Raw genomic sequence first — 26,370 nt, 5'->3', positions numbered from 1 at the left:
AGGACTCACAGACTCAGGGAGGTGAACTCAAAACTCAGCTTTATTTGCTGGCAGGGAAAAAACATACAAACTAATCTAAACTGGGAACTTGGAAAACTCACAGAGAGACACACAGGGAGATCCACACAGCATGAGGGACAACGCGACACTGACTCAGAGAAACACAGGGTTTAAATACACTGGGAAGTAACGAGGGGAATGAGACACAGAAGGAGGGCACAGCTGGGAGAAATCAGGACTGACGAGACAAGCAAAGCAGGACGCATTCACATGAGACACGGACCATCAAAGTAAAACAGGAAGTATCACACAGAGACGCGAACTTGACACAGTGGAGACAGCAACTAAGAAATAGAGAGACATAAACCATAAGGCAGAGGTCTAAGAACCAAAATACACAGGGAAATACTCAGCTGGGAACACAAGAGACTAGACTAGAGAGAGTAACAAAAAACCAACCATGAGAACATAATGCACAATGCAGAGTGACAGAAAACAAGAAACTCAAACATGCAAAGACACACAATTACACAGAACAGAGGGGACACAGAGAGACATGAAGGGCAAGGGATCAAAACTAGAAGCCATAGAATAAATCACACACAAGTACAATAATACAAAAATCACAAAGAACTAAAAACGCTGGGTCAGGAGACCCAGGACCGTGACACGGCTACATTTCAAATGATTAAGAATCATTTTTTTAAATTATAATTTTTTTTTTGACAATTGTCTTAGTCTCATGATTGCTTTGATAAAATAAATCACACACACTGGGTTTTAACTTGTGTTTGATCAGGACTAGAACATCATAGCAAGGCGGAGAATCTCATTCAGACAAACTGACCCTGTAGTCTTTGCTCTATTAGAAATGTGCCTTTGTGAGGCTAACATTGCTTAAGGAGTCATTAGGCGTTGTTTTTGTAGTTATCACTGGGTGTGCTCGGCTTTCTGCTGTCTAAAAGACTAGATTTTCCATATCCTGCTTTTGAACAATGATTTTTAAAAGGAAATGATTTTTTTTATCCTTAAACAGAAGTCTGACAGAAGTAACTCCTGCAGCAACCTGTTTTCTCTCCTGCCAGTTTTCATCCTACCGTTGTCCTCACATACACTCCCAGCACTGCAGAGGGCACCATCCCATGTGTTCATTCACTCCTGCCAGATCCTGCTGCATATTGATTTACTTATTCATTCCCTCCATCTTGTCTGACATGAATTAATTCTTATTAAATTGTGAAATCTACAGTAATTTATATATAGGCAAGCTCAACACGAATGGAAGTTTGGGCATGGCCGTATTCTTTGTGGCCACGTACTGCAGTGTAGAAAAAAAACCTTCAACTAGTGGACATAAAAGAGCCAAAGCATCCCTCCTGTCTGATTGAAGATAGACGACTAGTCTGTATGTGCCTCTGTTTTACCCTTTGGATGTCATAGCCTCCAAAGAAACAGGCTTGAGCACTGAATTTCAGAGTCTTTCTCTCGATGAAAGTCACTTTGTGTGTGTGTGTGTGTGTGTGTGTGTGTGTGTGTGTGTGTGTGTGTGTGTGTGTGTGTGTGTGTGTGTGTGTGTGTGTGTGTACATGTCTGTGTAGGTTGTTTTGGGCCCATGCTGTGTGCCTGGCGAGATGGGGTTAAGGGATAGATGAAGTCCAGCACTGTAGAGTGATATTTTCAGTAACTAAAGGATGATGGGAAACAAGCAGGGAGTTTGCTGTTTTGCAGATACAGGGCTCTCAAAGTGCACAATTATTAAACAGGTTCCACAGGAAGCGGATCAGAGGATAAACAATAATTAACAGTAGTTAATATAGTCATAGTGATGTTTTTACCTCCTTTCTCTCCTCTTTGTTACTCTGATGGCATATGAATGCATCCGTTTCATGTGTGAATGTGTAACCTGGCACACTGCAGCATCAGTGTAACATTTAGGCATTGCTACAAAAAATGCACAGATGCGTAGTAAAATGGCCACTCTGAGTGCCTGTTGGCACATAATGTACGTGATCTCATTGCTCAGGTGACTTAAAGCCATAAACCCTTAAACAGCAATAAAATGAGGAACAAAATCTTTGAGTGATCAGCCCAGTTTCATGTCATGAGCAGCGTTGGTCAAGTTACTTGAAAAAAATAATCAGTAACTAATTACTGATTACTGATTACTTCCCCAAAAAAGTAATCCAGTTACTTTACTGATTACTTATTTTCAAAAGTAATTAATTACTTAGTTATTTAGTTACTTTTTAAAAAACACAATTTACAACCTGAATAGGTGATAAAGCGATAGATCTTTCAGCCCAATTCTACTTTTTCTACATAATCCATCATACAAAATGTAATCAAATGGAAAAGTCTCTCTTTTTAAAACTTGTTTTATTAGTTTTAATCTTTTAACTTTATGCATCAAGCAAAAATTTAATTATATGCAACATTCTCTGACTGGAAGAAATTTGTTTAATATTTAAACCTATTTTCTGCACATTCCAGCACATAAAATAATTTTTTTTTTGTGTGTTTACACTCACTCTTTCAAATAGATGCAAGTAAAACACAGCAGAAAATAAATAAAGTCAAAGACTAGCGGTCCTTTTGCTCTATTTTCACCTGTATAGCAGGAGTAGGGTAGGTGGAGGTTTACCCTGGTGCAGGTGTGCCGCAGCGGTCAGTGGAAGAATCCGCGAGTTTCAATGTGAGTTTCCCATTACGTGGTAGCGCACGCAATGGGCAATAGTAATCCCTTACTTTACTCGTTATTTGAAAAAAGTAATCGGATTACCCATCTCTGGTCATGAGTCATGAAAAAATACCAAAATCAGTTTCCGTCCACACAAATAGTTGTTTATATTTTATAATATATTTTCCTGCTACTTTCATAAAACATAGCATGTATTTTGTGTAGAGAAAGCATGAACTGGTCACCATGGTAACAGAAGTTTTTTGGGGGTTTTTAGGACATGTCAGCTGTTGTATTTTAACTCGACCCATTGTCCTTCTCCAAACCTAACCCAGGAGTTTGTAGTGTCTCGACCTAACCAAGCAACACATTTTTTAATAAATGGTTGATTTAAAAATGATACAAGTGATTTATGAAAATCTGTGACCTGCATGACTCTGGCGTGAGGGGCAACATGAATTTGTCCACTGCCACAAATAGTTTTAAAAAGTCATGTTCAAGAACCAAAAAATAATGTAGAGAATTTCATGTTGGGAAATATATATGTATTAAGTAACATAAAGTTAAGGTTGAGCAACACAAATCAACAGATTAAGTCAGGGGTGTCAAACTCAAATACACAGTGGGCCAAAATTCAAAACTGGAACAAAATCGCGGGCTAACGTTAATATTTATTGAAATATATTTATTCCTCCAGATATAAGAATGAATCTTTTCTTATGGACACGTTTTGCTGAAAAACTGAATATGAAACAAGCAAAGCTTAATACTAAACAATATATATATTAGCTGTATAATACCAGTAGGCCAGCTCTAATAGTAATTTGGTATGGCTTAGCGGGCCAAATGTAATTAGGCTGCGGGCCAAATTTGGCCCACGTACCAGAGTTTGACACCGATGGATTAAGTCTTGATTATTCATCAAACTCGCATAACAGCAGATTTGTGAGACACTCGCCATCAGTCGCTTTTCGCTGAACTCTCTAATCTACTCTGTGATGTTTAAGATAGTTTAAAAATAAGGATTTTTATTTTTTTTATTTTTTAAATTTCAGCACTAACAGTGGTTTATTTAAAGTTATATAGAGCAATGAGAGTTTTTATATAGAGTGTTTTTTGTTTTTTTTTTCATTAATTGCTATGAGTCCTTCAGAGAGGCCTCTTACTATTTCTGGCATCATAGTAAGAGGTACAGAGCCCGGCCAAGGAGTCGTTAGTTCACCTTTTTGTTTGTATACAAATGACTGTGCTCACTCCCAGCATAACCAGTATGTTATAAAAGTTTGAGGTGTCACTGTTGTTTTTACCTAATCTAGCTACACCCCTGAAGAATTTACTGTAGAGCCCAGATCAGTTGGAGGTCATCCTTTGAGTGTCCCACTTTTCCCAGACATTAGACAGGTCCCTGCAGGGTCCACGTTGATATGGGGTCACTCACTTAACACAGACATGTGGAAAATGTTTGTGTGAAAATTCATCAACATTTACATTTTTGCTTATTTCTTTTTATTATTATTTTTTTGCTTGAACAAAACAGCATGCGGAACAGATAGCGTCTCTGTACGTGAGCTCAATATTTTCAAAAATTAGAGGGGAAAAAAGATTGGAGCTGGCAGGGGTCTGAGTATATTATCAAGATGAGGCAGTCTGTTTTAAGTCTGTCGTTTATCAAACATGAAATGAAATAAACTCCAAAATTATGTATCCAAGTAAGCATAATAAAGTAGATTTAAATAAAATAGCTGGACCAAAATGTGAACAAGATAAGTGAGCTAATCTACAGACATGGTTGGTAAAGTATTTAAAATAGTCAATAAAGAATTGAACTTTTGAAAAATAAATCAGAGCTCCCTTGAGTGTTTGGCGTCTGCAGTAATATTACCGTATTTTTTGGACCATTTCACTGTTGATGAACGGGTCTGTTTTCATACATAAGGCGCATTAAGCAAAATAAAATAGTCAGATAAGTCAAACTTTACTCAACTCATTCTTCTTGCTTCCACTTCCGTACCATTAGCGTTCATCCTCCAGCTTCACTGTGTTTATGTTATGCTAACATAGCTGTGTCGCTAGCGATCACATAGCACATCATTATATACCAGCTAGTCCAACTTCAGTAACCCTACAAACATCACTGCTGTTTAGTTTTCTGTCTTCATTTATGTTGGAAGTGATAGCAGAGCAGTACGTTTGAATTTGTTCACAAATCTCTCAGTCAGAACATGCTATATCATGTTTAGGTGGAAACTAGCGAGCTAACTTCCTGCTAACTTCTAACTTTGTTAAATTTAATAAATTCTGTTTTCATGTATCCCTGGATGTTAAACTTAATTGTTACACCTGGTAAAGCAGCAACGCTGATCAATTTATTAAAGACCAAAGAATTTAGACAGTTTTTCAACTCTCAGTGATGCCACAGTGTTCATTTGACTTTGGGACCTGAAGCAGACGAAGTTTTGGAACCAGATTACTCCGCAAGGCTCCTGACTACGGTAGCCGTAATCCTCCGACAATCCATCAAGCTGTGCGGCGTCGTAGTTTACCAAAGTTGTACTAAACATTTTTGACAGATTTTTCATCATGGGAACAGAAACAGTGACCGTTCACCAAGACATTTTTGAACACTGTTTGCATGCATGAATCTCTGGCAGTAGATTTACAGAATTCCCGTGTGTATGCAGAAGCAACATAAACATTTATTTGCCCCTCTGTCTGTTAGCGGATAAATGAACAGCTCATCTTGGACACAAAGAAAAGTAGAGAGGCTTTGATGAGGCGTTATTAATTAGTCATCTGTTTGTATATTTACTTTAAGGTCTGCCTTTCCTAAAATTTGCCCATTTAAGGTTTTATTGCGATGTTTGTTGTTTTTTGATCAAGCAGCTGCCTGGACGACTTTCTCCTGTGGGTAACAATAAAGGGATCTTATCTATCTTATCTTTACATCTATTATAGATTGAAATGTTTACAAGTACAATTTGACAGTAAAGTCTTTACCACTATGAAGACAAGTCTTTGACAGGTCAGATTAACGAGGCTCACGGGTAAAGACTCTAATCCAGGAGCGATAGAGTCGCTCGCATTCAAACACGTGCCACAACGGCAGTGACCTCATTACTTATAATAAATGATCTGCCATATTTAGACTGTATCGATCAGGATGTGACAGCAGATGTCATTGGGCACTTCAGATAACTAAGCTGTCACACAGTGTCACAGTTTGAGTGATACAGTAATGGCCTGAGTCATTCAGGTTTTTCAAAGTGTATACGGATGCCTTCTCATAACCACACAAAGGATGTGGCCTCTTTAATTATCAAATTAACTATTAAAGTATTGGCACTAGATTAAGAAAACAATATCTTAATGAGCTAAATGTACTGTCAGAGCCTTTGGTTAGTATTTTATAATGAGAGAGTATAATGTGGCTTGCTGTATTAAAATAATCAACACTGAGCTTCAGTATAATTATATCATGTTTATTGGTTTAAGAATTACCGGATAAAACTTTTTTTTTAAAGTGCATTTTGTGTAAACTTCCGAGGGGAAAGGTGGGATTGGGGGTTGATCAAAACAAGTTACAGCATATGAACAAAGATCATTTTGCCTGCATTTTCCTAATCTGCCAAGCTGGTAAAAAAAACCAGGTGATTCTGTAAAGAGGTCAGGTGGGAAGCCTTAATTGATTTTTTTGATGTTGTTTGATTTTTACAGTTTTTGTGTTTTTTGTCTGTACTCTCATAACTAGTTTTCAGACCGATGTTTTGGTATTGAAAGAACAGAGATGGACACAAATGGTTCATGACATACCTTTTGCTCCTTCGTTTTAAACACATTTGTACAGAATAATAATTATTAAAACAAAAAAAGTGATTTTTAGAATTGCTGCAAATGCTGTTTGAGAGTTCAGGTTATTTATAGATTTGTAGCAATGTTCCCACATTTATAGTCCCAGTCTTAAGCCAGGTCAGCTGCTCCATGGTTGGATTGACTCTAGCATGTTATAAGACGTCAAGTATAATTAATTTTAACTGATCAAAATGCAGGTCATTTCACAGCTCATGTGTGCAGTTCTCATGTGGTGTGCGAAATTGCTTATCACACACTCGTCACATTTCATATGTAGTTTGGTCAAAAACCTTTCAGATACCTAAAAGCATAATATGTTGGTGTGACTGACATGTTGGTCAGTCACAGGAGCTCGTTCAGTGAGAGACTGAGATTACCGAAAAGCACCACTGAACGACACAGGAAATCATTCCTGCCTGTGGCCATCTCCCTGTACAACGCATCCACTTAACACACTGTTTGCTGCTACAACTACACATGTTTCTTTTCCAAATATTTATTTATAAGTGACTTATGTATGTATGTATGTATATATATGTATATATTGTACTATTCTTAGTTAGCGTATTGTCTGTCTTGTCTTAATGTTGGTTTAAAATGGAGCACTGTAACAAAAAATAATTTCCCCCAGGGATCAATAAAGTATTCTGATTCTGATTCTGATTCTGATTCTGATGTACAGTGGAAGTGCTAATTATTGGAATTTTTCAAATTAAAAGGTTTTTTTTTCATACTTGAGTTTTTCGGTTATGTCATTATTTTGTCTAGTCCAAAAAAAAACATACCATGCCGCTCAACAGATGAAAGCAGAGCTGTTCAGATAGATACTGTATGTTCTCTTCCAGCAATGCTGAGACATACGCATGCACACATGCTGATTAAAGCATTACAGGGGTTGTTACCCTTCTGAAATCAAAGGCAAACAAACAAAAACTATGATTTGCATAGATCTCACAGAACTACACAGACAGAGAAAGAATATTGCTTCTGGCACGTCATATGATTTGTACAATTTGTTTAGTTTTATTCTCAGAGGGAAAATGAATTTTGTCTTGGATTCCCAAAAATATATATTTTTTCCTCACTGGGTTTTTTTCATTTTGACAGGTCTGTGCTAAGACATGATTCGAGCTCCTGTAGTATTTTCCTGCAGCTTGTTTGGAGAAACTGAACGGATGTTTAGCTTAGCTGGCACGTTTTCAGATCATGTGAATCAATGGAAGGAAGTTTGATACATCCCACAGATGTAAAAGCTTTTTTTTTTCCCCTAGGATCGGGGTCAGTGCCCAGTCTCCAGGCTGTCATTTTAAGATGCTCTTTAATAGCATTAAAGAGCTGCTTCAGCCTTCTGATCTGGACTTATCTGGCAGCAGGGGATTTCACTCGAGTGTCACTGTACTGCAACCACAGGCTTGGTGCTCTGTGGTTTGATTTCTTTCACTTTTTTTGTTTTGTTTCTTTAAACTTGGGCAGAGTTTGTAAAAAAAAATTTTTAAGATTTGGCTTGAATTGGTAACACCATTGCCAAAATGGTTTTCGCAGCAGCAGTGATTTTGCATTTTGGGTTGTTTCAATAAGGATTAAAGGATTAAAAATGATTTTTCTGTCAATTTTCTGTGGCCAACTATACCATTATTTACCACTGATGGCAGAAAGTAATGTAATTTTATTTATTCTTTCAAATTCAACCCCTAAAGTATTGCTATTGTACCAGCTTTGCTTTAAATTTGCATAAAACCACAGTCTTCTCTGACATAAAGGCTCAAAAATCATTGTCGATAAAGTCTAAATCTTCTTTTCACGAGACTTTCTGCTCTGCATTTGGCAGTCCATTCAGCTTTTGGATAGATTTCCCCGCAGCTGTTTGTATATAGTCATGGTCCCCAGAGCATCAAACCTACTTTAATAATCTATGAATTCTTTTTGTGTAACCAGCAGGTCAAAATTTGCACTTTCTGCTGGAAAATATGCCAACGTCTATTTGATGGATTGGTAAAAAATGCAGACATTCAGGGTTCTCTTACTCATCCTAATGATTTTGGCAGACTTCTGACTCCCCCTCTATCCTCTAAAGTAGAGAATGTATTCAAAGCCACAAACGTCAACAAGGTTGACACAGATGTTAGCATTCCTCTCAGGATAAACTAATTTTTTACGAATGTTTAACATTAAATTTGTTGCAACAGTCAGTTAAAAATTTGACATTGTCCAACACTTTTTTTTTTTTAAGATCAAATGCGTGATGAACAAATACCCCTCGAAGGGTCATCTCCTTGGTTGAAGCTAGTCGCAGTCAGGGCTGGACTGGGACAAAAAATTGGCCCGGGCATTTTGACTAGAGACCGGCCCACCAAAAATGTGACGTCATTCAGGGGTAAAACCGCAAAGGATTCTGGGAACTTGTGGCAAGAGGTACTAGTGCATGCAGGCTTTCAATTGAACTCAGTAACACAGCGATAAAAAGAAACACAAAAAATGGCAAGAAGCTGTTGTATTATTAACTGCAATAGCCGGTGTTGTGCCAAAAGTAAATGGCCTGTATTTGTATAGCGCTTTTCTAGTCCCTAAGGACCCCAAAGCGCTTTACACAACCTGTCATCCACCCAGTCACACACACGTGATGGCAAGCTACATTGTAGCCACAGCCACCCTGGGGCGCACTGACAGAGGCGAGGCTGCCGGACACTGGCGCCACCGGGCCCTCTGACCACCACCAGTAGGCAACGGGTGAAGTGTCTTGCCCAAGGACACAACGACCGAGACTGTCCAAGCCGGGGCTCGAACCGGCAACCTTCCGATTACAAGGCGAACTCCCAACTCTTGAGCCACGATCGCCCCAAAAGGTGATTGTCTGCCAAAAACTGATTTCCGGTATTTGCCAAAAACTGATTGCTCGTATTTAAATTGCTATAAGTAACTTGTTGGGCTATAATATGTGAAACATATGTCAAATGCATCCCTCATGGATGACATAAAGTCATCTCTCCATCTCCATCGCTCTCTCCTGCTCTTTTATTTCTCTCTCTTGCTCCATCTCTCTCTGCTGCTCTTCTGTCTCCTCTGTCACAGACTTCTCCACTTTTGATGATAAATCAGCCTGGTGCAACATGTAAGGATTGGCACAATTTGTTAAGATTTTGAAGAGTTTGAGAAACTAACCTTAAGCATAAAATAAAATTTACTATCAGTAACTTCATAGCACCCGCCCAGCAGTATATAAACTCCATCATGCTAGCTAGTACGCAGTACCAGTTATTCTAAGCGACTGTAAAAAGTCAGCACAACGAAAACAAACTACAACTAAACTTGGTTTATATCTGACACAGATAGACAGCAGGTCATAACTTCTTACCTGAAGTTCAGTTCCTCTGCCACTATGACCGGCGGCCGCCTAGGGTCTCTCCTCCTCTTGCCTCCCCTTTCCCTTATCCACCTGCTGGCCTCCACCACTTGCTGATGATGCTAAATCTGTGGAAGCTATGCCATAGCTACCGCCAAACAATTCAGTTATTTTTACACATTTGGCAGCGTCTGCCTGAAGGGCTTGTTTCTTTTTGGCCCTAATTTTTTCTGCACCTCCTTTCCTTTTTTTGTTCTCCATTTTCTTTAGTTCGTCTATGAGATTGCTAAACAAGGGGGAGGGTGCATCCGACCTCCTCGGCTATAATTGGTCCAGCCCAGAGTCGATCATGACCAATTGGCCAATCCAACACCTTTCATTATTTATACCCTTCCAAAAAAAAAAAAATCGATCGGCCCATTAAAAACAAAAAATCGCCAGCGGCCCACCGGGCGATTGCCCGGTATGCTCGATGGCCAGTCCAGCTATGGTCGCAGTGCATACACGGAGCCATAGATGGATGGATGTTTCTGCAGTCAGATCGTTGCTTACAAAGGGAGCTTTGTTGTATTTTAAACAGTAATCTGCTTAGTATGTGGCTGTGACGGACACTTCTCCTCACAGACTAGAATTGGATATGGATGCCAGAAATCTGATTCTGTTCATCTGGATGTTTTGTTTTCAGTGGGTTCATCACTCACTCACTCATCCAAGTGACATCTACAGTCTCAGCTGACTGCAGGTTTCCCCAAACTTATAAACAGTGCATAGTGACTGAAACTAGCTCCACAGACTAACAATGGGCTTTTTTATAATCATTTACTTGGCGTTATCGTGACAATTGATCAGTACCATTAACATAGAGTTAGGAAAAGCAACAATCACAGCATTGTGACATGGTGAAAGATATATCGGTAAGCCCTCTCCTCAGTTCAGAGGAGGACGGACCTCCCTGCCTGTCTTATAGTTGGGGAAACTGCAGTTAGCTGAAGTCACCGAAGAAGTCATTTGTGTGAGTGATGAAATGTACTGAAAGCGTTACGTGCAGATGAACAGAATCAACTTTCTGGGATTTAGTAACCTGCATGATTGAGCATGCATCGAGACAACAGAGTGTGACGTCAGTTACCTCAGTAAGCTAAAAAATGATTTGAAAGTGTAAACTCACGAGTTTGAGTCGTCCTTGAGCTCCATTTTGTTCTGTCAAGAATGTTGTTCATTTTGTTTTATTCTAGTCAATAAACAGACTAAAACAGGAAACAATCCTTGAACACAATACAAAGTCTAGCAAGGACATCCAAGAAGTACCTAGCACTGATGGAAACACTGAGGAAAAGTCCATAATGTTAGTTCAGGTTTAATTTTGGAACAGCTTTGTTCCAACTGTTACCACTACTTCCTGGGTTTGACTATATATACAGTAGAAGTAGGTACATCTCAGGCCCTCCAAGGTTTGGAGGCCTATCTCCACCCACCACCACTTCCCCTGCCAGTGGCGGACTCCCTCAGGTGTCGGTGCGTTGGTGGTTCTTTGTGTCTGGGGATGGGCGTCCGGGTACACACCGGCTCACTCCTTGGCGGCCGCTTATCGGGGCCTGGAGCCTGGGGCTCGCTCGGGCCACTTCGGAGGTGGGGTGCCCCCGGCCTCTCGGCCTGGGGCTTGGTCACTCAGGCACAGCTGGCGGCCGGCGGAGCTCACGGGCGCGTCACTGCAACTCCCCCTGGCTTCTGCTCCGCGGCTGCTGGGCGAGCCCTCATCTGGGACTCTCCTCAGCTCTTACTGGGACAGTGGTGCGGCTGCCCCTCTGTTGGTCTTCCTTGGTCTCTTGTGTTCTGGGGGCCTCTGGATGTCTGGAGTTTTGATCTCCTCCATACCTGCTTCATACCCTGGAGGACGGGGCTGTGGCTCCCCACACTCCCTAGCAGATCGTTACATGGAGAAACCTTTGGAATGCAAGCATGCTGATCCACACAGGTATACACACAGGTGTACACACGGGTATTCACAGACGCGGACTACAGCTTTCTTGGCTGCTGCCTCAAAGCACATTGTGCGCTGTCTATCTTGCGTGCTGCACAATATCGTTTATTATTTAGTATCTACTGATATCTACTGCTAGCTAGTTTATTGTGATGGTGCTGTTTTTTTTATTATGTTGCTCTTTGTTGTTTGCTTTCTCTTCTGTTTTTTTTCTCCATACAGGTGACCCAGGTGTTTTGTTTGTTTGTTTTTTTCTTTCTTCCCCCCTTCTCACCGTCTCTTCTCCCCTTTGGTTTTCTTTCTCTCCCTCTCTTTCTTTCATTCTTTCTCCCTGTCCTATCCCCCAGTCATGTCTGTCCCGTTTGTAGCAACTGAAAATAAAATAAATTCATAATTTTAATAAAGGTCAATCAAATGGACCAATATGGCAAGGCCATGATGATCCACTTGGTAAAATAAATCCGCTTGGCATCTTTCTTGGCCTTAAGACAACAATTCTGATGGCTAAAGATCCAAACGGGACACAAAAAAAAAGAAGTAGGTACATCCTAGTGCTATCGCTTAAATCATTGCAAAATCTAGCTGTATTACTTTAATTTTGCACAAGGGCAAACATTTTCAGCATTTTGTATTTCTAACTTTGATTTTTATGACAAATACTCAATTCTCAAACTTATTTGAGTTTTTTGTGTGTGTTCAGCTTTTTTAATTTTTTTTTCGAGGGGATCTGTTTCTCTACAGTCCTGTTCAAACAGATGAACGATAGAAATACTCGCCAGGATTTTGGTGTAACTCTTGGCATTTGTGTTGTCATGTATAAATGGCATCTTTCCAATATGGTCTGGTCTACATTAATAAATAACCCCAGTGCCAAGTCTGTCGCTATGCAAGTAGATAACTGCACAAGCACTGCTCAGTGCATGACGGCATATTAGGACGATCATTAGTCACCAGTCTTAGTGTGTCATTTCACACCTTTGTGCCATCTCACAGTCACATTTTTCAGTTCCCCATGCATGACAGACTTCATGCAGTTAACAGGAATAACAGGAAATCACAGATCAGTCATTACAGGCTTGTGTGTCTCTCAATTAGTACTCACTTTTGTTGTACTGTGCTTGTACTGCTTTGTTGTAACATTTTCAGTAATGTTATTTAAGTGCTATTGATTACTGATGTTGTATACTACGTTCCTTTTCTATAAAGCTTATAGTTAAGGCTGGATCAGGTGACCCTGAACCGTCCCTTAAATGTGCTGCAATAGGTCTAGGCTGCTGGGGACCTCTTTTACTATCTATGTGTTTATACATCACTATTAACAACCATTAATCATGGGTTAGTATGAATCTCTGACCTTTCCCGCAGCAGATGGGTGCCCCTCCCTGTTTCTCTGGTTCGGCCAGATGTTTCTTCCTGTTAAAAGGGAGTTTTTCCTCCCCATTGTCTCCTTCTCATAGGGGGTCACCTGATTGATGGGGTTTTATCTGTATTATTATAGGATCTATATCTTGTGCCTTGCGGTGATTGCTATTATGATTTGGTGCTATATGAAAACAAAAAATGAATTTAGTTGTATATGTGAATGCCCCAGACTAAGAGTAGCTGTGTAACAATATAGTATATTCTTCTGTTATTTCCACTGTCATCCATTACATACCACGCAGTTGTGACAGTAATTTTGGTTCGCCTCGACTCGAAGGCGAGTACAGTGTAGTTGTACTTTTGAAGTGAAAGGTTTGTTGACTAATGTGAGGTCTGAGACTTACAGGCTAGGTCGTGTGTTGCCTTTATGATGGGGTTGTGTAATAGGGTCAGGACTTTTAGCTGCTGTCTTTGCCAGGTCAGGTGCACGAGAGTAGCTGCTGGCATTGTACACGTTTGTGTGCCTGCCAGTTTTTGATAATCTCTGGATTGAATGTGATAGCCGGATGATATTTGAGAGGAGCAGATTCCACAGCATTGCAGTTAAAGCCTAATTCTTCAGATGTTTGATGTCAGCTCGATATTGGCCCGGCTAATTTTTTTATTTAATTAGAGCTGATCAGTGAGCAAATTGTCACCCAAATATTCAAAGTGTGTAGTTATGATGCTGCATTACACACTGATTAGGGTGCGACCTTCCAGTGTTTTCAGCAGACTATTTCCCTCCTGATCAGAGAATTGTGTGAGCACATTAGTCACCGCTGTCTTATTTTCTTCGTGACCTTGGTTGATGTATTGCTTTCATTATCTGCTGATGTACTTGGGATGTTCATTATGCAGTGTTTTGATATTGTGGCGCTGTCTTTCTATTTGTCTGGCTTCTCTCCAGGTGTGAGGACTGAGCATGTGGATGAGCTGCGTGTCTTCCTATTGGTCTGTGGCCTCAGAAGAGTCAAAGACCCCCTCTATTTGGTGGAGGTTTTTTCAAGTATGCTGTGATTTTATTCATTATGTTATATTGTTGAATTCATTTCATTGTGCTTGCTATGAAATGCATGTGTATAACATGAAGTGGCGACGAGATCAGCACTCAGACCCAACCCGTTATTGAAACTAGAAATACATACCAGTAAATATGATTATGTAAGCTGCATGAAAAAGTGTTTGTACAGTGCAGCGGGGCAGCTCGTTCTAATTTTGTCAGGTCTTGCCTTCATGGTTTTTATGGTTTTTCTTTCTTTGGTGGATATCCTGTATGTCTTATTAGGTACCTAATATTTTGCCTCTAATTAACACGAGTGGTTTCTTTTTCAACCCCCCATATATACTGTGACTTTCACAGCACACAGTTATTGTGATGAGACATCACTAGAGGGCGTCAACATTGTATATTAATGTTGAGGAGAGCTACACGGTTCAAGTTTCACATGCACGTTCTTGGAATTAACACATACTGTCCACGAGTGTCGTGCATTAAACAAGCTTGTGGGAATCTGTGCAAGAACAGCCTCACTTCTTTTGACAACTTGCTCATTTAAAAAAACACACACAAAAACAAACTGCAGTATTGTTTTTTACATCACCAGTTATATTTAATGTTTTTCAGAGTGGCATTGTGAAAATCTGCTGAATGTGTTAGTCATTATTGGACCCAAGGTAAGTAAACAGTCCTTATGCACCAGTTTTGTTTTGTTTGTTTCTTTGTGTGTATGCTTTTGTTTTTGTTTTTTCCCTTTTCTGCCATGTGCCTCCGTACTGTCACTCTGTGTACTGCTGAAATTACCTAGAAACATCCCCCGGGAATTGAGGCAGCCTGTAATTGGATAGAGCAGACATACAGGCTTTAGTTGTTATGCTGGAATTAACGGACAGTGCTGGAAGGAAATGTCTTCTGAATACTGGGGAAGGGGTCAGCTATAGTGGTGGTTGAGTTGTTTTGTTTCTTTTTTTTGGGGGGGGGGGTTGGCATTACCTGCTTGACATTACTTGGCTTTTACTAATGACCTGTGTGGGAGTGGAGCAAACTCATTTTAATCCTCATAATATGTATCTGCACGTGTACAGGGAGCACAAGTTACAGGTTTTGCCACCCTGTCACATGTTATCATGTTTCTGTGCTGTGTGTCTCCCTGAAAACATTAAGTGCTCAGGTACAAGCTGTGTGTCTTCATGTCAAACAGTGCAAATAAATAAGTGGAAAATAGCAATTGAACTCTCAAACCCTGTCGTGAATAACCTCGTGCATCAATCAACTAGTCAGTCACACAATCAAATTAGTTTTTTTATTCATTTATGTTAAATTTTTTTTCTTTTAAAAAAAATATCAGGTTGCAGTTTTATGTTAAAATTCTTGTCATATCCCAGAGAACAGCAGCAGCCTCGGTTCTTTGTTTTTCTCTCACCCATTGTTTTCTGTTTGCATGTCTTCATCTTCTCTTCTCCCCCCCACCCGACTTTGATACGGCATCAATGTACAGTACTTTAGCATCTGTTCTTTCTTTCAAACAGTGGTCTCAGGCAAAAGGTACGTTCTGCTTTAGCTTTGCACAGAACCAACTCAATTAGGCATGGCCACGGGCTTGTATGCACCGTCTTACTGCCGCTTCTTGCTTTTTTCACGAGGCTTTGCTGCTGCTGCTGTTTGATGAAACGGTTCAGTCGAAGCAGAAACATGTGATTCATCGTGACACGTCTGAATCACAGGCATGTTTGTTCAAGAAATGGAAAGATATTAATTTTATACTAAAAATGTTTTCGTGTGACAGCCAGATTTCAGCTGTGTTAATTTAAGGATTATATATTTTTTGTGGAACAGTGTTGAACAGATTAAACGAAGTGAAGGAAAAAGATCTAAAAAATGCGAAGAGGAGGTGGAATGAGACATCCCTCGCTCAAGCTGTCTTGACATCACAGAAATCAGTATCGCTACTTCATTCAAGTAATAAGCGCTGTGGCTTTGCAGCATCTGTGATTAAGAGGAAAATTCAGGTCAGTTTGTCAGCAATGACACATCTGACTTCTCTGTAAATGGGCTGTAAATTACAGAGTAAAATAAATCTGGACAATTCCAAAAAGGGAACGTTATCTCCCGTAACGATAGCAGGCTTTCACCTTATTTATTTGCTGAGAGCAAAAATGAAATCTAATTATATCTCTCTCAAACATCAGTAAAGGTATGACAGATTTATTAGAATGAACAGGAACACTGAAGCTTTCGCCATATGATGTAGCGTTGTTGTTTGTTTGTTTTTGGGCTCACTATAAGACAGCGCCGGTTGGGCTTAAACCGTGTATTTTTGCCAGTATCTTCATCATCTTGATCCGACCCCTGCTATTTTATAATTCCTGCAGAATCCCAGATCGCTCCAGGATGCAAAACTGCATTTCTTTTTTAATACATCTTAAAAAATAATTTCATGAAGCCATTTTGTGAGCTATAAAATAAAATGAGAAAAATGTAGCAGCTTGCTTAGTAGCATCTTTGACCCACATTGCTATGCTTTGACTTTTCTGTGGACAGGCTAATGCACATAAATCCCACATTGCAATTAATCAGATTGCCCACCCTGACCCCAATCTCTGAAAATGCAGGATTTTCCTGAGAATGATTTTCTCCTGTTAGAAGTTCTTAATTGTGTCATTCGATATTTTATATCCCAGTAATTAGGATATTGCAGGTATCCTTAATAAAAAAGAAAAACAGAAATTTTGTTGCACATGTTTCGGTCATTTTTGTTTTGCCTCTTGTTTTTCAGATTGATCCCGTTCTTTCTGCTGAAGTAGAAACGGTTGTTAAAAGGTAGGCCTTCAGCTTTCTTTGTGTTCAAACCGTCAGTTTTGTCTGTTTAATTGCTGTGATGTTCCATCTTTTCAGACTTGCCTGCCTTTGTGCTTCTTTCATGCGGTGCATTGAAAAACAAACGCAGCTCACATGTATCGTAACATAATGTGAACAGAATGCAAAATAGAGCTGAGCGCCAAGGTCCTCTTTTTATTATCTGTCCTCCCACACTCAAGTCTCCGCCGATCTTTCAGTTTTTCGCCACAGGGCTTCACCACAACAGAGATTTTTGCGGCAGGAAGCTGCCCTCTCTGCTTAAGACTTTACCTGGATGCTCCGTTCATGTCACAAACAGTGCAGCTGTGTTTCCTTGCCTGAGCTTGTCACTGCTGTTCAGCATCATTCACGCCTCTGTGAGCCCTGAGTCACACAGAACTGAATTTTGCCACTGCTTTTACAGAACAGCAGGGGTGTTCTTGGCCCAGGAGAGGTGCCAACAGGAGCTTCATGCTGCCATGAAAAGGTGCTTCGCTGTGGTCAACAGCTCTGTTTCAGAGGGCATGTCAGCAGCCATCTTGGAGGTAAACATCTTTGAGGATGGTGGGTAATTGGACGGCAGGGCAGCACGATGTTCCAACATTGACAAGAATAACAGTTTGGTAATGGTAGTTTGATCTATCAAGGCATCTTACAGAGGAGCTTTTGCTTTTTAATCTAAACCACGTGAATCTTCTGCACTGTTTGTTGTTCAGCTACAATGCTATCTGGACACTTCTGGGACAATTACCCAAATTAATTGCTTGACTCCAATCTTCCCATTCTTGAGTGAGCAAATCCTCTTAATCTTTTTTAAACACAGGCAATTAAGACAATCCACAGTAGGCTTAAAGTGTTATTAGTTTGTTAGCATGTTTCACTTAACAAGGTATTAGCTTGCACAGATTGTTAATTCTTTAAGTGAACCGAAGCACAGAATGGCGGCGCTGTACACCATCCGAAATGCTCGAGTGACTGCTTCTTAACAATGACAGGATAAACAAGAAACTTTTGCCTTTGACTTATGCTTTCTGTCTTCACCAGGCCATTGATCTCGGGGTACCTGTGCTGGCTAGAAACATTCCAGGAAACGCAGCTGTGGTGCAGCATGAGGTCACCGGCCTTCTGTATTCTTCTCCTCAGGTATATATTGGCTGACCAGCTCTGTAGTTAAGCTAAGCGCTGTAGTCCATACACATAATGACTGTGTTTATGGACTACAGAGAGGATAAACTGTTGCCAGGGCTACAGGGACTCCTTTTACCTCAGCTGACCAGAAAAGTACACAACCGCATTAAGTAGTACCGACACACTGACTGAGAACAACTGGAGGGTTTGATGTCCTCTCCTTGCATAACTGGATAAAATAACAAGTCTCACAGTTTTAATCAGAAACTTTTGACATCATTTTGTAAACTTTGTAGTGGTTTTATCACGAGTCCAATCTGAGCAGGTAAAATATAACAAAAGGCCCCTCCTTGTGTTATATTTTATTTTATGTTTCCTCAGGTGCTTGGATTAGAATCAAAAGAAGTGCACCCTTTAGGGAGAGAACAAAGATACTATACTACCGCATAGTGATGCAACAATTAGCAGCAAGGTGGAAAGTAAGTAATCCCCCATGAGAACTGCTCAGTCTGATATTCAATGAGGTTTAATGCAATGGGAGATAACAAAGGATAAGGCCAATTGGCAGGGCTTAAGCGTTGTATTGTCAAGATCATGCTGTAGCGTGATGTTGTTGTAATGGTGGGGATAATTCCTCCCTGCACGTGTGCTCCACTGAGCTGCTGGTAGGAAGCTCACACAGATGGTTGCAGCAACTTGGACCAGATAAACAAGGACCTCGGCCAGGACCGACGGGCAGAGAGTGCTAGTCTTTGAGCCGCCTTTGCAGTAGCTCCCGTGCAGGACTTTTCACGCACGCTAAAGTCTTTCCTTATTCTTTCCACTGACAGTATTTCTTGTTCTTCAAGATGGAATTACATGAGGAGTGTGGGTATTAAGAAATGTGTCGAGCAAAGTAAACACAAAAGCACTCACGAGCTTTAAAGAGGAAAAATGGCCTGTCCTGTCGGGCTCTGTAATTTGCACCAAGAGTGAAGTGAATATAAGCGCGCCTCTCATAAGTTGAGCTTTAATCCTTTTGCTGTGAGGATTTATAGCCCTCATATGTCCATACAGAAGAGCTGTTTCCCACCAAGAGCCTCTCCAGACATAATCACATCACTTGAAGTGAAGTAAAGCAAAATGGCCTGCTGACTGGCAGTGGCTAAAACTTTGTGTGCCCATTGGCTCAGTGCAGCAGTGAATGTTGGCTGTCATGTTGCAAGAACACTTCAAGGCACTTTGACTTCATTTTGTTGGAGGCTTCTGACAGGCTGCTGGGCCAGCAGATGAGCAAACTAGGATTCTGAATGCTGAGTTGATGGACCTCATTTCTATGAATACGTGATGGTGTTATTACTCCCTTTTTTTATACTGTTGCTCTTTTATCCTTGTCTTTTCTTCGCCATGTTCCCAACACGACTGGTTCTACAGTATCTTTTTTTTCTAACTGTATCACTTTGTTTGTTTTTCTCTTTTTACATAAGCAAATGAGAGGTGGCAGCTATTAGGATAGAAAAAGGGGGTCTGTTGGGCATCCATATTTAGATATGGAGCCACAAATATCTCCATCCTTTGGCTATGTAAAGACACTTTTGAAGTATTTGCTAATCAGTGCACAGGCTTCTATCTGAGTTCTGTTCTTGTGCTTTGGATTATCGTTTATGCTTTAAAAAATATCTCCAGGCACCTTCACTGGCAAGCTTCAAGTGGCATTTGGCAATGAATGAGACTAATTTTGCCTTTATCCTTGCCAGGAATTTGTGCATCAATCTCAGAGGCTGTTGTCAGATCACGAGCTGAGAGAGAGAGTGGTGAGGAATGGAAAACTCTACGTGGAAGAGCGTCACGGCGTGAAACAGGAGAGAGAAACTTACCAGCGACTGGTGGACACTTTGCACTGAGCACATTAAACTGCAATCTGTAAACTTTCTCAGGGGCTTCAGCAGGAGAGAAGAAGAGCGCGACACTAGTCTCTCTTTGTTGCACAGGTATAATTATGCTCGTTTGCATAACAATGCGGTTTTATCTCTACTACCTGACTGAAAATTATGACGAAGAGTGCTTTAAACCAAAGACATATGACATTTATGATGGACTCTTATTTATGGTTTAATTATGATAAAGGCATGGATACTGTGATTATTCATTCTGCATATTAAATGGTTATCGATCTAAAAAATTATCACGTTTCTCTTTATCAGACTTTTCCAAATGAAGTCCAAGATTTTTCCAGGTTATGCTACCCCTTTCTGTTTTTTATGCTGAAATAACTGTGTTACACAAAGAGAATGAACCAGTATAACTTTGTTTAAAGGATAGAATGGCACAAAAGTCCTTTTGTTTGCTGTTACAAAGGTTGATTATGATATCGTACTGCACCAGCGTAAGCACCGTAACAAAAACCTATCAAATCAAGGACTGCATTAGTTCAGGCAGGCCACAAAGACGAGCTCGGCCACGATCCCAGCATGGCAGTGAGTCCCAGCGCTAGCCTACTTCAGCTGTCTGCTCAGTTGATGGTCTTCTATACAGCCAATTGACAAATCCCATATAGGAAGCACTGTTTAAGCTGCTTGCTGCACACCTTCAAGTCGCTTTGCAAATGACCTTCACCCCAGCTCCTGTGTGTCTTTCTTCTTCCTGATGTGTTTTTTCTGTGTTGGGTCTCGATGCTGCTCTCCCCACCTCATGCTGTCCACATATCCACGTAGAAATCTGTGAGGGGTCCCGAAACAGAGCTACGTTTCGAATGTAAAGTACTGCAGATGGAGATAATCTTAATCTCTGAATTAAGCAAAGAAAAAACTGCAGTAGATGACCAACTCAAGTGGCTGGTGCTTAACATAGAAAATCAATTAATAGGCAATATTGAAGATCAGTCTGTTTTAATGTTAAAAAAGCAACTGAAAATTAACCCAACTTAAAATTACAAATACATCTTTTATGCTGCATAATAGAAAACACTCCTTTTGGTTCTTATTATTTTAATCAAAGGATATATTTTCAATTTGGAGACACTTTCTCTGGGTGTCTTTGTACTGTATGCATCAGCGTGTGAGTGCAACAATTTAGAAGTAGATATCCACATGCAGCTTTAATATTTGGTGGCTTTGTGTGAAAAGGGAGTCCGTCTGAATTGGCCGTCTCAAACACGATCACACACATCTAACTCTCCAATATTAACAATAATATACAGTACATGTAAAAGGCCTTGATAGGTAATGAAATGTAGAGGAGGGCAATTCCAAAATCATAAATTCTCGAGAGTTTTCAGAGTTGACAAAGGCATTGAGGTGATCAAAGCCACATCTGCTGTACATGTGAGGTCTGATCAGGTTCTCTATTATAACTGGTCCCCAGGCTCTGTGATGGGCACTTGAGGTTCCTCCCCACAGCTGTCCTCCTTTCCAACCCAATGGATGCCATGGCCGTTCTCTCTGGGTGGGAGATGTGGTGAATGCTGGCGCTCTAGTGTGGAGAAGGTTGTGAACTGGACTCTCTTTCTCTTGCTGGTGGGCGAGTGGAGGGACTCTGTGGGCATCGGTTTGCCTCTGAGGGAGCCTACGCAACTGAGGGGAGAATCTGTGACGGAGGCCAGACAACTGGGCCTCCTGGAAAGAGAGCCAGTCTTATCAGGCCCAATGTCTATCACAGTGGTTGTAGTTTGGGAGTCTTGCTGGACCGGGCTGCCCGGCACGCTCATCACCAGCTCAGCATCTGTGCCCAGCCATACCCAGTCGTGCCTGTGGCCTGTGGGTTCCTGGCCGTGAGAGGGCGGTTTCTTGTGCCTGAACTTAACAACATATGAGACACAGTTTACCAGAAAAACCAGGATGGCCAGGCAAAAGACACCCAACAAAGCATACATGCCAATCTCTAAGTCTGTTAGAGGCCTGTTTGCCAAAACTTCTTCACCACCAACTTCTATTTCTGTCGTCCCCTGCCCAGGGGTCTCCACCTTGGTGGGGAAGTTGTTGGAGTTTACCAGATTCCTGGGAACTTTCACCGTGCTGGTGAAGCTAACGCTGCTCATATCCTCCACTATCATGTTGTCTGACCCGTATCCTTTGCTGTTCTCACCAGGGCTGCTCATTAGGCTGACATTAGCCACAGTAGTAGGACTACCAGGACTTCCTGAATTACTGGTCTTACCCACTCCTCCGAGGCTACCGCTGGTTATCAGGGTTCTTTCTGTAGATTTAATAGTGGTCGTGATCTTCTGTATGGCGCTTTCTTCTCTGTCTAAGTTTGGCATGCGTGGTGAAGCATCCTGGGATGGCTTTCTCTGCTTCCTCTGACGCTCCACTTCTTCCCCATCGTTCCCATAGTCAGTTTCCTTGTTGCTAACAGTACTGCTGTCGAATATTCCATCTGATCGCTTAGTGTTCGCTTGAAATTTGACCTTGAGGGTGCCGTTGCCTACTGCAAAAGTACTTTTGCGTTTGGACTTCTGACAGGCCTCACAGATGGACATCTCTACTCTGACCAAGACTCCCTCGCCCTCTCCTTCTGCCGCCACAGCTGGTGGCGTGCCCTGCACCGACACCACTCCCTGATCTAGAGAGGTCACCGTCACACGGAAAAAGGATTGATCATAAATGTCAAGAGGTGTCTGATTGCCATCACTGAATTGTATCCAGGCACTGACCAAAGCTTCCTAAGAGAACAAAGAAATTGTAAAAAGATTGTACTTTGATCTTTGAATCTAAAATCTTTACATTTAAAAAATGATAAAGGATGTTACCTGTTTGGGACTCTGTAGCACCTCCTGTGTGGTTGTGGTAGCCAGTATGGCCCTGTTGCTTCCTGCACTGAGCTGTAATGTCATGGAGAGCCCTGTAACCAGCTGAACCCCCAGCTCTGTGATGGTCACTTTGTCATCCACAACTCTGATAGTTGTTTTAGCCAAGATGGCATCAGATAGTGGAGAAAACACCTGTCAACATCAGGTAAAGTCACCTTTTTTAGGCTGCTTCAGATTTGATCTCATTTTTAACTCTTTGCCTCAGACAGAAACGGTTCAATTCAGAAAAAGAGTTACTCTGTGAAAAGGCAGCAAGTTAGAGCTGGCTCACAAGACTAATCCAAAGAGTATTCCAGTTTATTACCTGGATGGCAGTGGTCCCAAAGTCTTTCCCCGACAGCACTCTTCCTGCCTGTAGCCTTGCCACTCGAGTGTCCTCCACCTTCATGAAGTATCGAACCAACCTTGTGACATCCACCTGCCAATCAGACCCCAGGAAATAGGCCTTTGGATCCCGGGGGTCTTCTTGCTCTGCCATGAAATGGGTTAGCACCCTCACAAGGGCATGCTGAAACTGCAGCATACAGCCCTTCCCCTTCCGATCGTCTTCATCACTGTTCCAGCCAGTTCTGGGACATGAGCACAAAAACATACGGGCAGGTCAGGCCTATCAAACAGTACATGCTTTCACCTCTATATCAATCACTCAGCCCTGTCTGTCTCTTTATTTGATTGGATCACACTGAATTATTGCAGTGCATTACATAATGGAATCTAACCTCTAAATCCTCGGAGAGATATGATTTAAATTTGTATGAATAAAAAAAATGCCCCTGGAAATCACACCTACTGTAGAAATTAAGCAAAGGGATTTTGTGTTGTTAGTGGTTTCCTACCTTTTTGAGGTGAGGATGGGTACCCTCCAGCTTTTGATCTGGCTCAGCTCTGTGTCTGACACCTCAATCTGGAGAGGAAGCCGGGGCATCCACACATTCAGTTCGAGCTGAGCACTCAGGTAGCTGTAGGTGAAGTTTACCGTCATCTTTATCTTCCCCTTAACCTCTTTTCCATTTACGAAAACATAGTCACACCTGTCGGACACCTGGAGAGGTAACGATAACATGGAAACAGTCCGCCGGCACGTGAGCATCTTATCGTTTTTTTTCTAAGATGATTATGTAAACAATCTACATCAAACTCGGGATTAAACTTGCTAATGAAAGCGATATTCTTCCTACCAATGACAAAAAATAATCAAGTATTCTCATAAAAGTCACCATTTTAACACATCGGCCATTCCTGCAACAACAAATAGCCGTGAACCAGTTTTGCACTGGATGTGTCACCGCAGTAATGTCAGCTGGCTTTAATAAACTACTGTGATGATCACCGGTGTGAGGCGTTGGGAAGAGGCAGCATTGCAGTTTTATGTTAATCGAAATATCATGTAGTCCACGCTGAGCATCAGTCCTTCACAACCAAGTGCATTCATTACAACAGAATTTCAAAGGTGACCTTTGCAAGTTTGGGCAGCTGCTTCAGCATCATTTTGCGTCACGTCAGGAGGTTTCACTTGGTCGTCTTTGGCCAATACAATAATTAACAAATCACTGAACTCAAGTGACTGAAAACACCCAGGGGAATAAAAGGAAATACACTGACATTGACAGATGGCTAAAGGATGACTACATATATAAGTTACATCTCGAAGCGGTGTGGACCCAAGACGTACGAGATGTGCTGTCACCGGGTCGTGCAATTTTTAGTTGTTTTTTTTTTTAGAGTATCCTGTGTCATCATTGCATCTCGGAACTGCATCCCGTGGATATGGAACATCTTTAGAATAAGCCCATCACTCATCATGTCAGCCCTGCTGCTAACTCGGATGTAGTTTCTGCTTTTATACCTAACAGTGTATTTCTAAGAAGTGGCACAAAACCTTTCAAATAGATGTCAGGGAAAAAATTTCCATGCAAAAACAGAACAACAGACAAGGGCTCATTTATTTTCAGTGCACTTGTGTTGAATCTTCATGTATTTAATTCAGTGTGTGGGAAGTCAGCTGGTCAGCCATGATTTAAGGCAATTTGCTAATTTTCTACTGTGTTAGAGGAGCACTTTCCAGGACCTCCACCGTCTGCTGTGTTCAAATAATATTCCGAAGAATAAGTTAAAAGGGAATGCCATTTTGAATGTGCCATCCGCCAACTCATTCCAGTCATAATCTCATTCTTTGTCCAAGAATATCCCTCACCATTTTCGGTATCGCAAAGATATTTATGTTAAAATGGGATTTGGCTTTCATCACTGGGTACAGTATTACAGACAGGCAGAAATTAAAAATGCTGAAATGCGCGCTTCAGTGACACAACTCTGCACATGCACATAGAGAGTTTTACTGAATGTGCACAATTAAAATATCAAGTAAATATCATGTAATATCATGTAAATTTTTTGGTTAAACTGCTGTATCACCTAATAAAAAGTTCTGGTTAATAACACGTGCTCAAAAATAAAGGAAAACTTTGAAAACACATCAGATCTCAATGGGACAAAAATCATGCTGGATATCTATACTGATACAGACTGGGTAATGTGTTAGGAACGAAATGCAAATCAAAATGATCAGCCTACAAAGAGCTGGATTCAAAGACACCCTGAAACTCAAAGTGAAAAAATAATGCGGAAGTCTAGTCCATTTTGCTGAATTTTCATTGCAACAGCTCAAAATGGTACTCAGTAGTTTCTGTGGCCCCCACATACATGTATGCATGCTTGACAACATCGTGTTCCTGACATGGCAGACGGTGCCCTGTGGAATCTCCTCCCAGATCTAGACCAGGATGTCACTGAGGTTGTGGACAGTCTGAGGTGCAATCTGGTGGTGTTGGATGGACAGAAACAAAGTCCCAGAGGAGTTCTGTTGGATTTAGGTCAAGCGAGCATGGGGGCTTGTTAGTAGTATCTATTCCTTTGTCCTCCAGGAACTGCCCGCATACGTCACTACATGAGGCCGGATAATGTTGTACACCAGGAGGAGCCCAGAATCCAATGCACCAGCATAGCACCAAAGCAGCTGAAACTGATTCACAACCCCCTCTGATACTTAACTGACCAAATCAAAATGTTAAAATGTTAAATGCTCAGATGTAAATCCTTCATACCTTATTTCCATATTTTTCTCTGTATCATTTCTACACATTTGGGAATCGCTTCCACCAAAGAGGGAGTTGTTTTTTTTGTTTGGGTTTTTTTTTCCAGGTCACGTGAGCTATAAATTCCAGATAAATCCTTCCCCATCTATCACTAGCAGATTTGATCTTCAGGCAAAATAGAGGAGAAAATATATCTGAGTCAAGCTGTTAGACTAAGAAGATTAAAGGGAATATTTGTGACTGAATCTGCTATCTGGTCAGCAAACATACAACAT

The 26,370-nt window shown here is 41.0% G+C and overlaps 2 protein-coding genes across 2 annotated transcripts in view; one reads left to right on the top strand and one right to left on the bottom strand.

Moving 5' to 3' along the window:
• Positions 1–20,421, top strand: part of glt1d1 (glycosyltransferase 1 domain containing 1) — a 42,380-nt gene extending 21,959 nt beyond the window's left edge. The window contains exons 7-12 of the mRNA XM_080893188.1: positions 14,159–14,257; positions 14,876–14,925; positions 17,025–17,068; positions 17,511–17,631; positions 18,131–18,229; positions 19,951–20,421. Coding sequence (XP_080749314.1) covers positions 14,159–14,257; positions 14,876–14,925; positions 17,025–17,068; positions 17,511–17,631; positions 18,131–18,229; positions 19,951–20,097 — 560 coding nt within the window. The 3' untranslated portion in view covers positions 20,098–20,421. The remainder of the gene's footprint in view (positions 1–14,158; positions 14,258–14,875; positions 14,926–17,024; positions 17,069–17,510; positions 17,632–18,130; positions 18,230–19,950) is intronic.
• Positions 20,422–20,766: 345 nt separating this feature from the next.
• The window catches only part of LOC308404037 (transmembrane protein 132D), a gene marked incomplete at its 5' end in the record, with an annotated part of 31,432 nt that continues 25,828 nt past the window's right edge, over positions 20,767–26,370 (bottom strand). The window contains 4 exons of the mRNA XM_080893871.1: positions 20,767–22,853; positions 22,941–23,132; positions 23,305–23,569; positions 23,837–24,042. Coding sequence (XP_080749997.1) covers positions 21,540–22,853; positions 22,941–23,132; positions 23,305–23,569; positions 23,837–24,042 — 1,977 coding nt within the window. The 3' untranslated portion in view covers positions 20,767–21,539. The remainder of the gene's footprint in view (positions 22,854–22,940; positions 23,133–23,304; positions 23,570–23,836; positions 24,043–26,370) is intronic.

Source organism: Rhamphochromis sp. 'chilingali' (assembly GCF_963969265.1).
Source record: "Rhamphochromis sp. 'chilingali' genome assembly, chromosome: 10".
Taxonomy (NCBI): domain Eukaryota; kingdom Metazoa; phylum Chordata; class Actinopteri; order Cichliformes; family Cichlidae; genus Rhamphochromis; species Rhamphochromis sp. 'chilingali'.
This window is presented reverse-complemented; position numbering and strand designations above follow the sequence as displayed.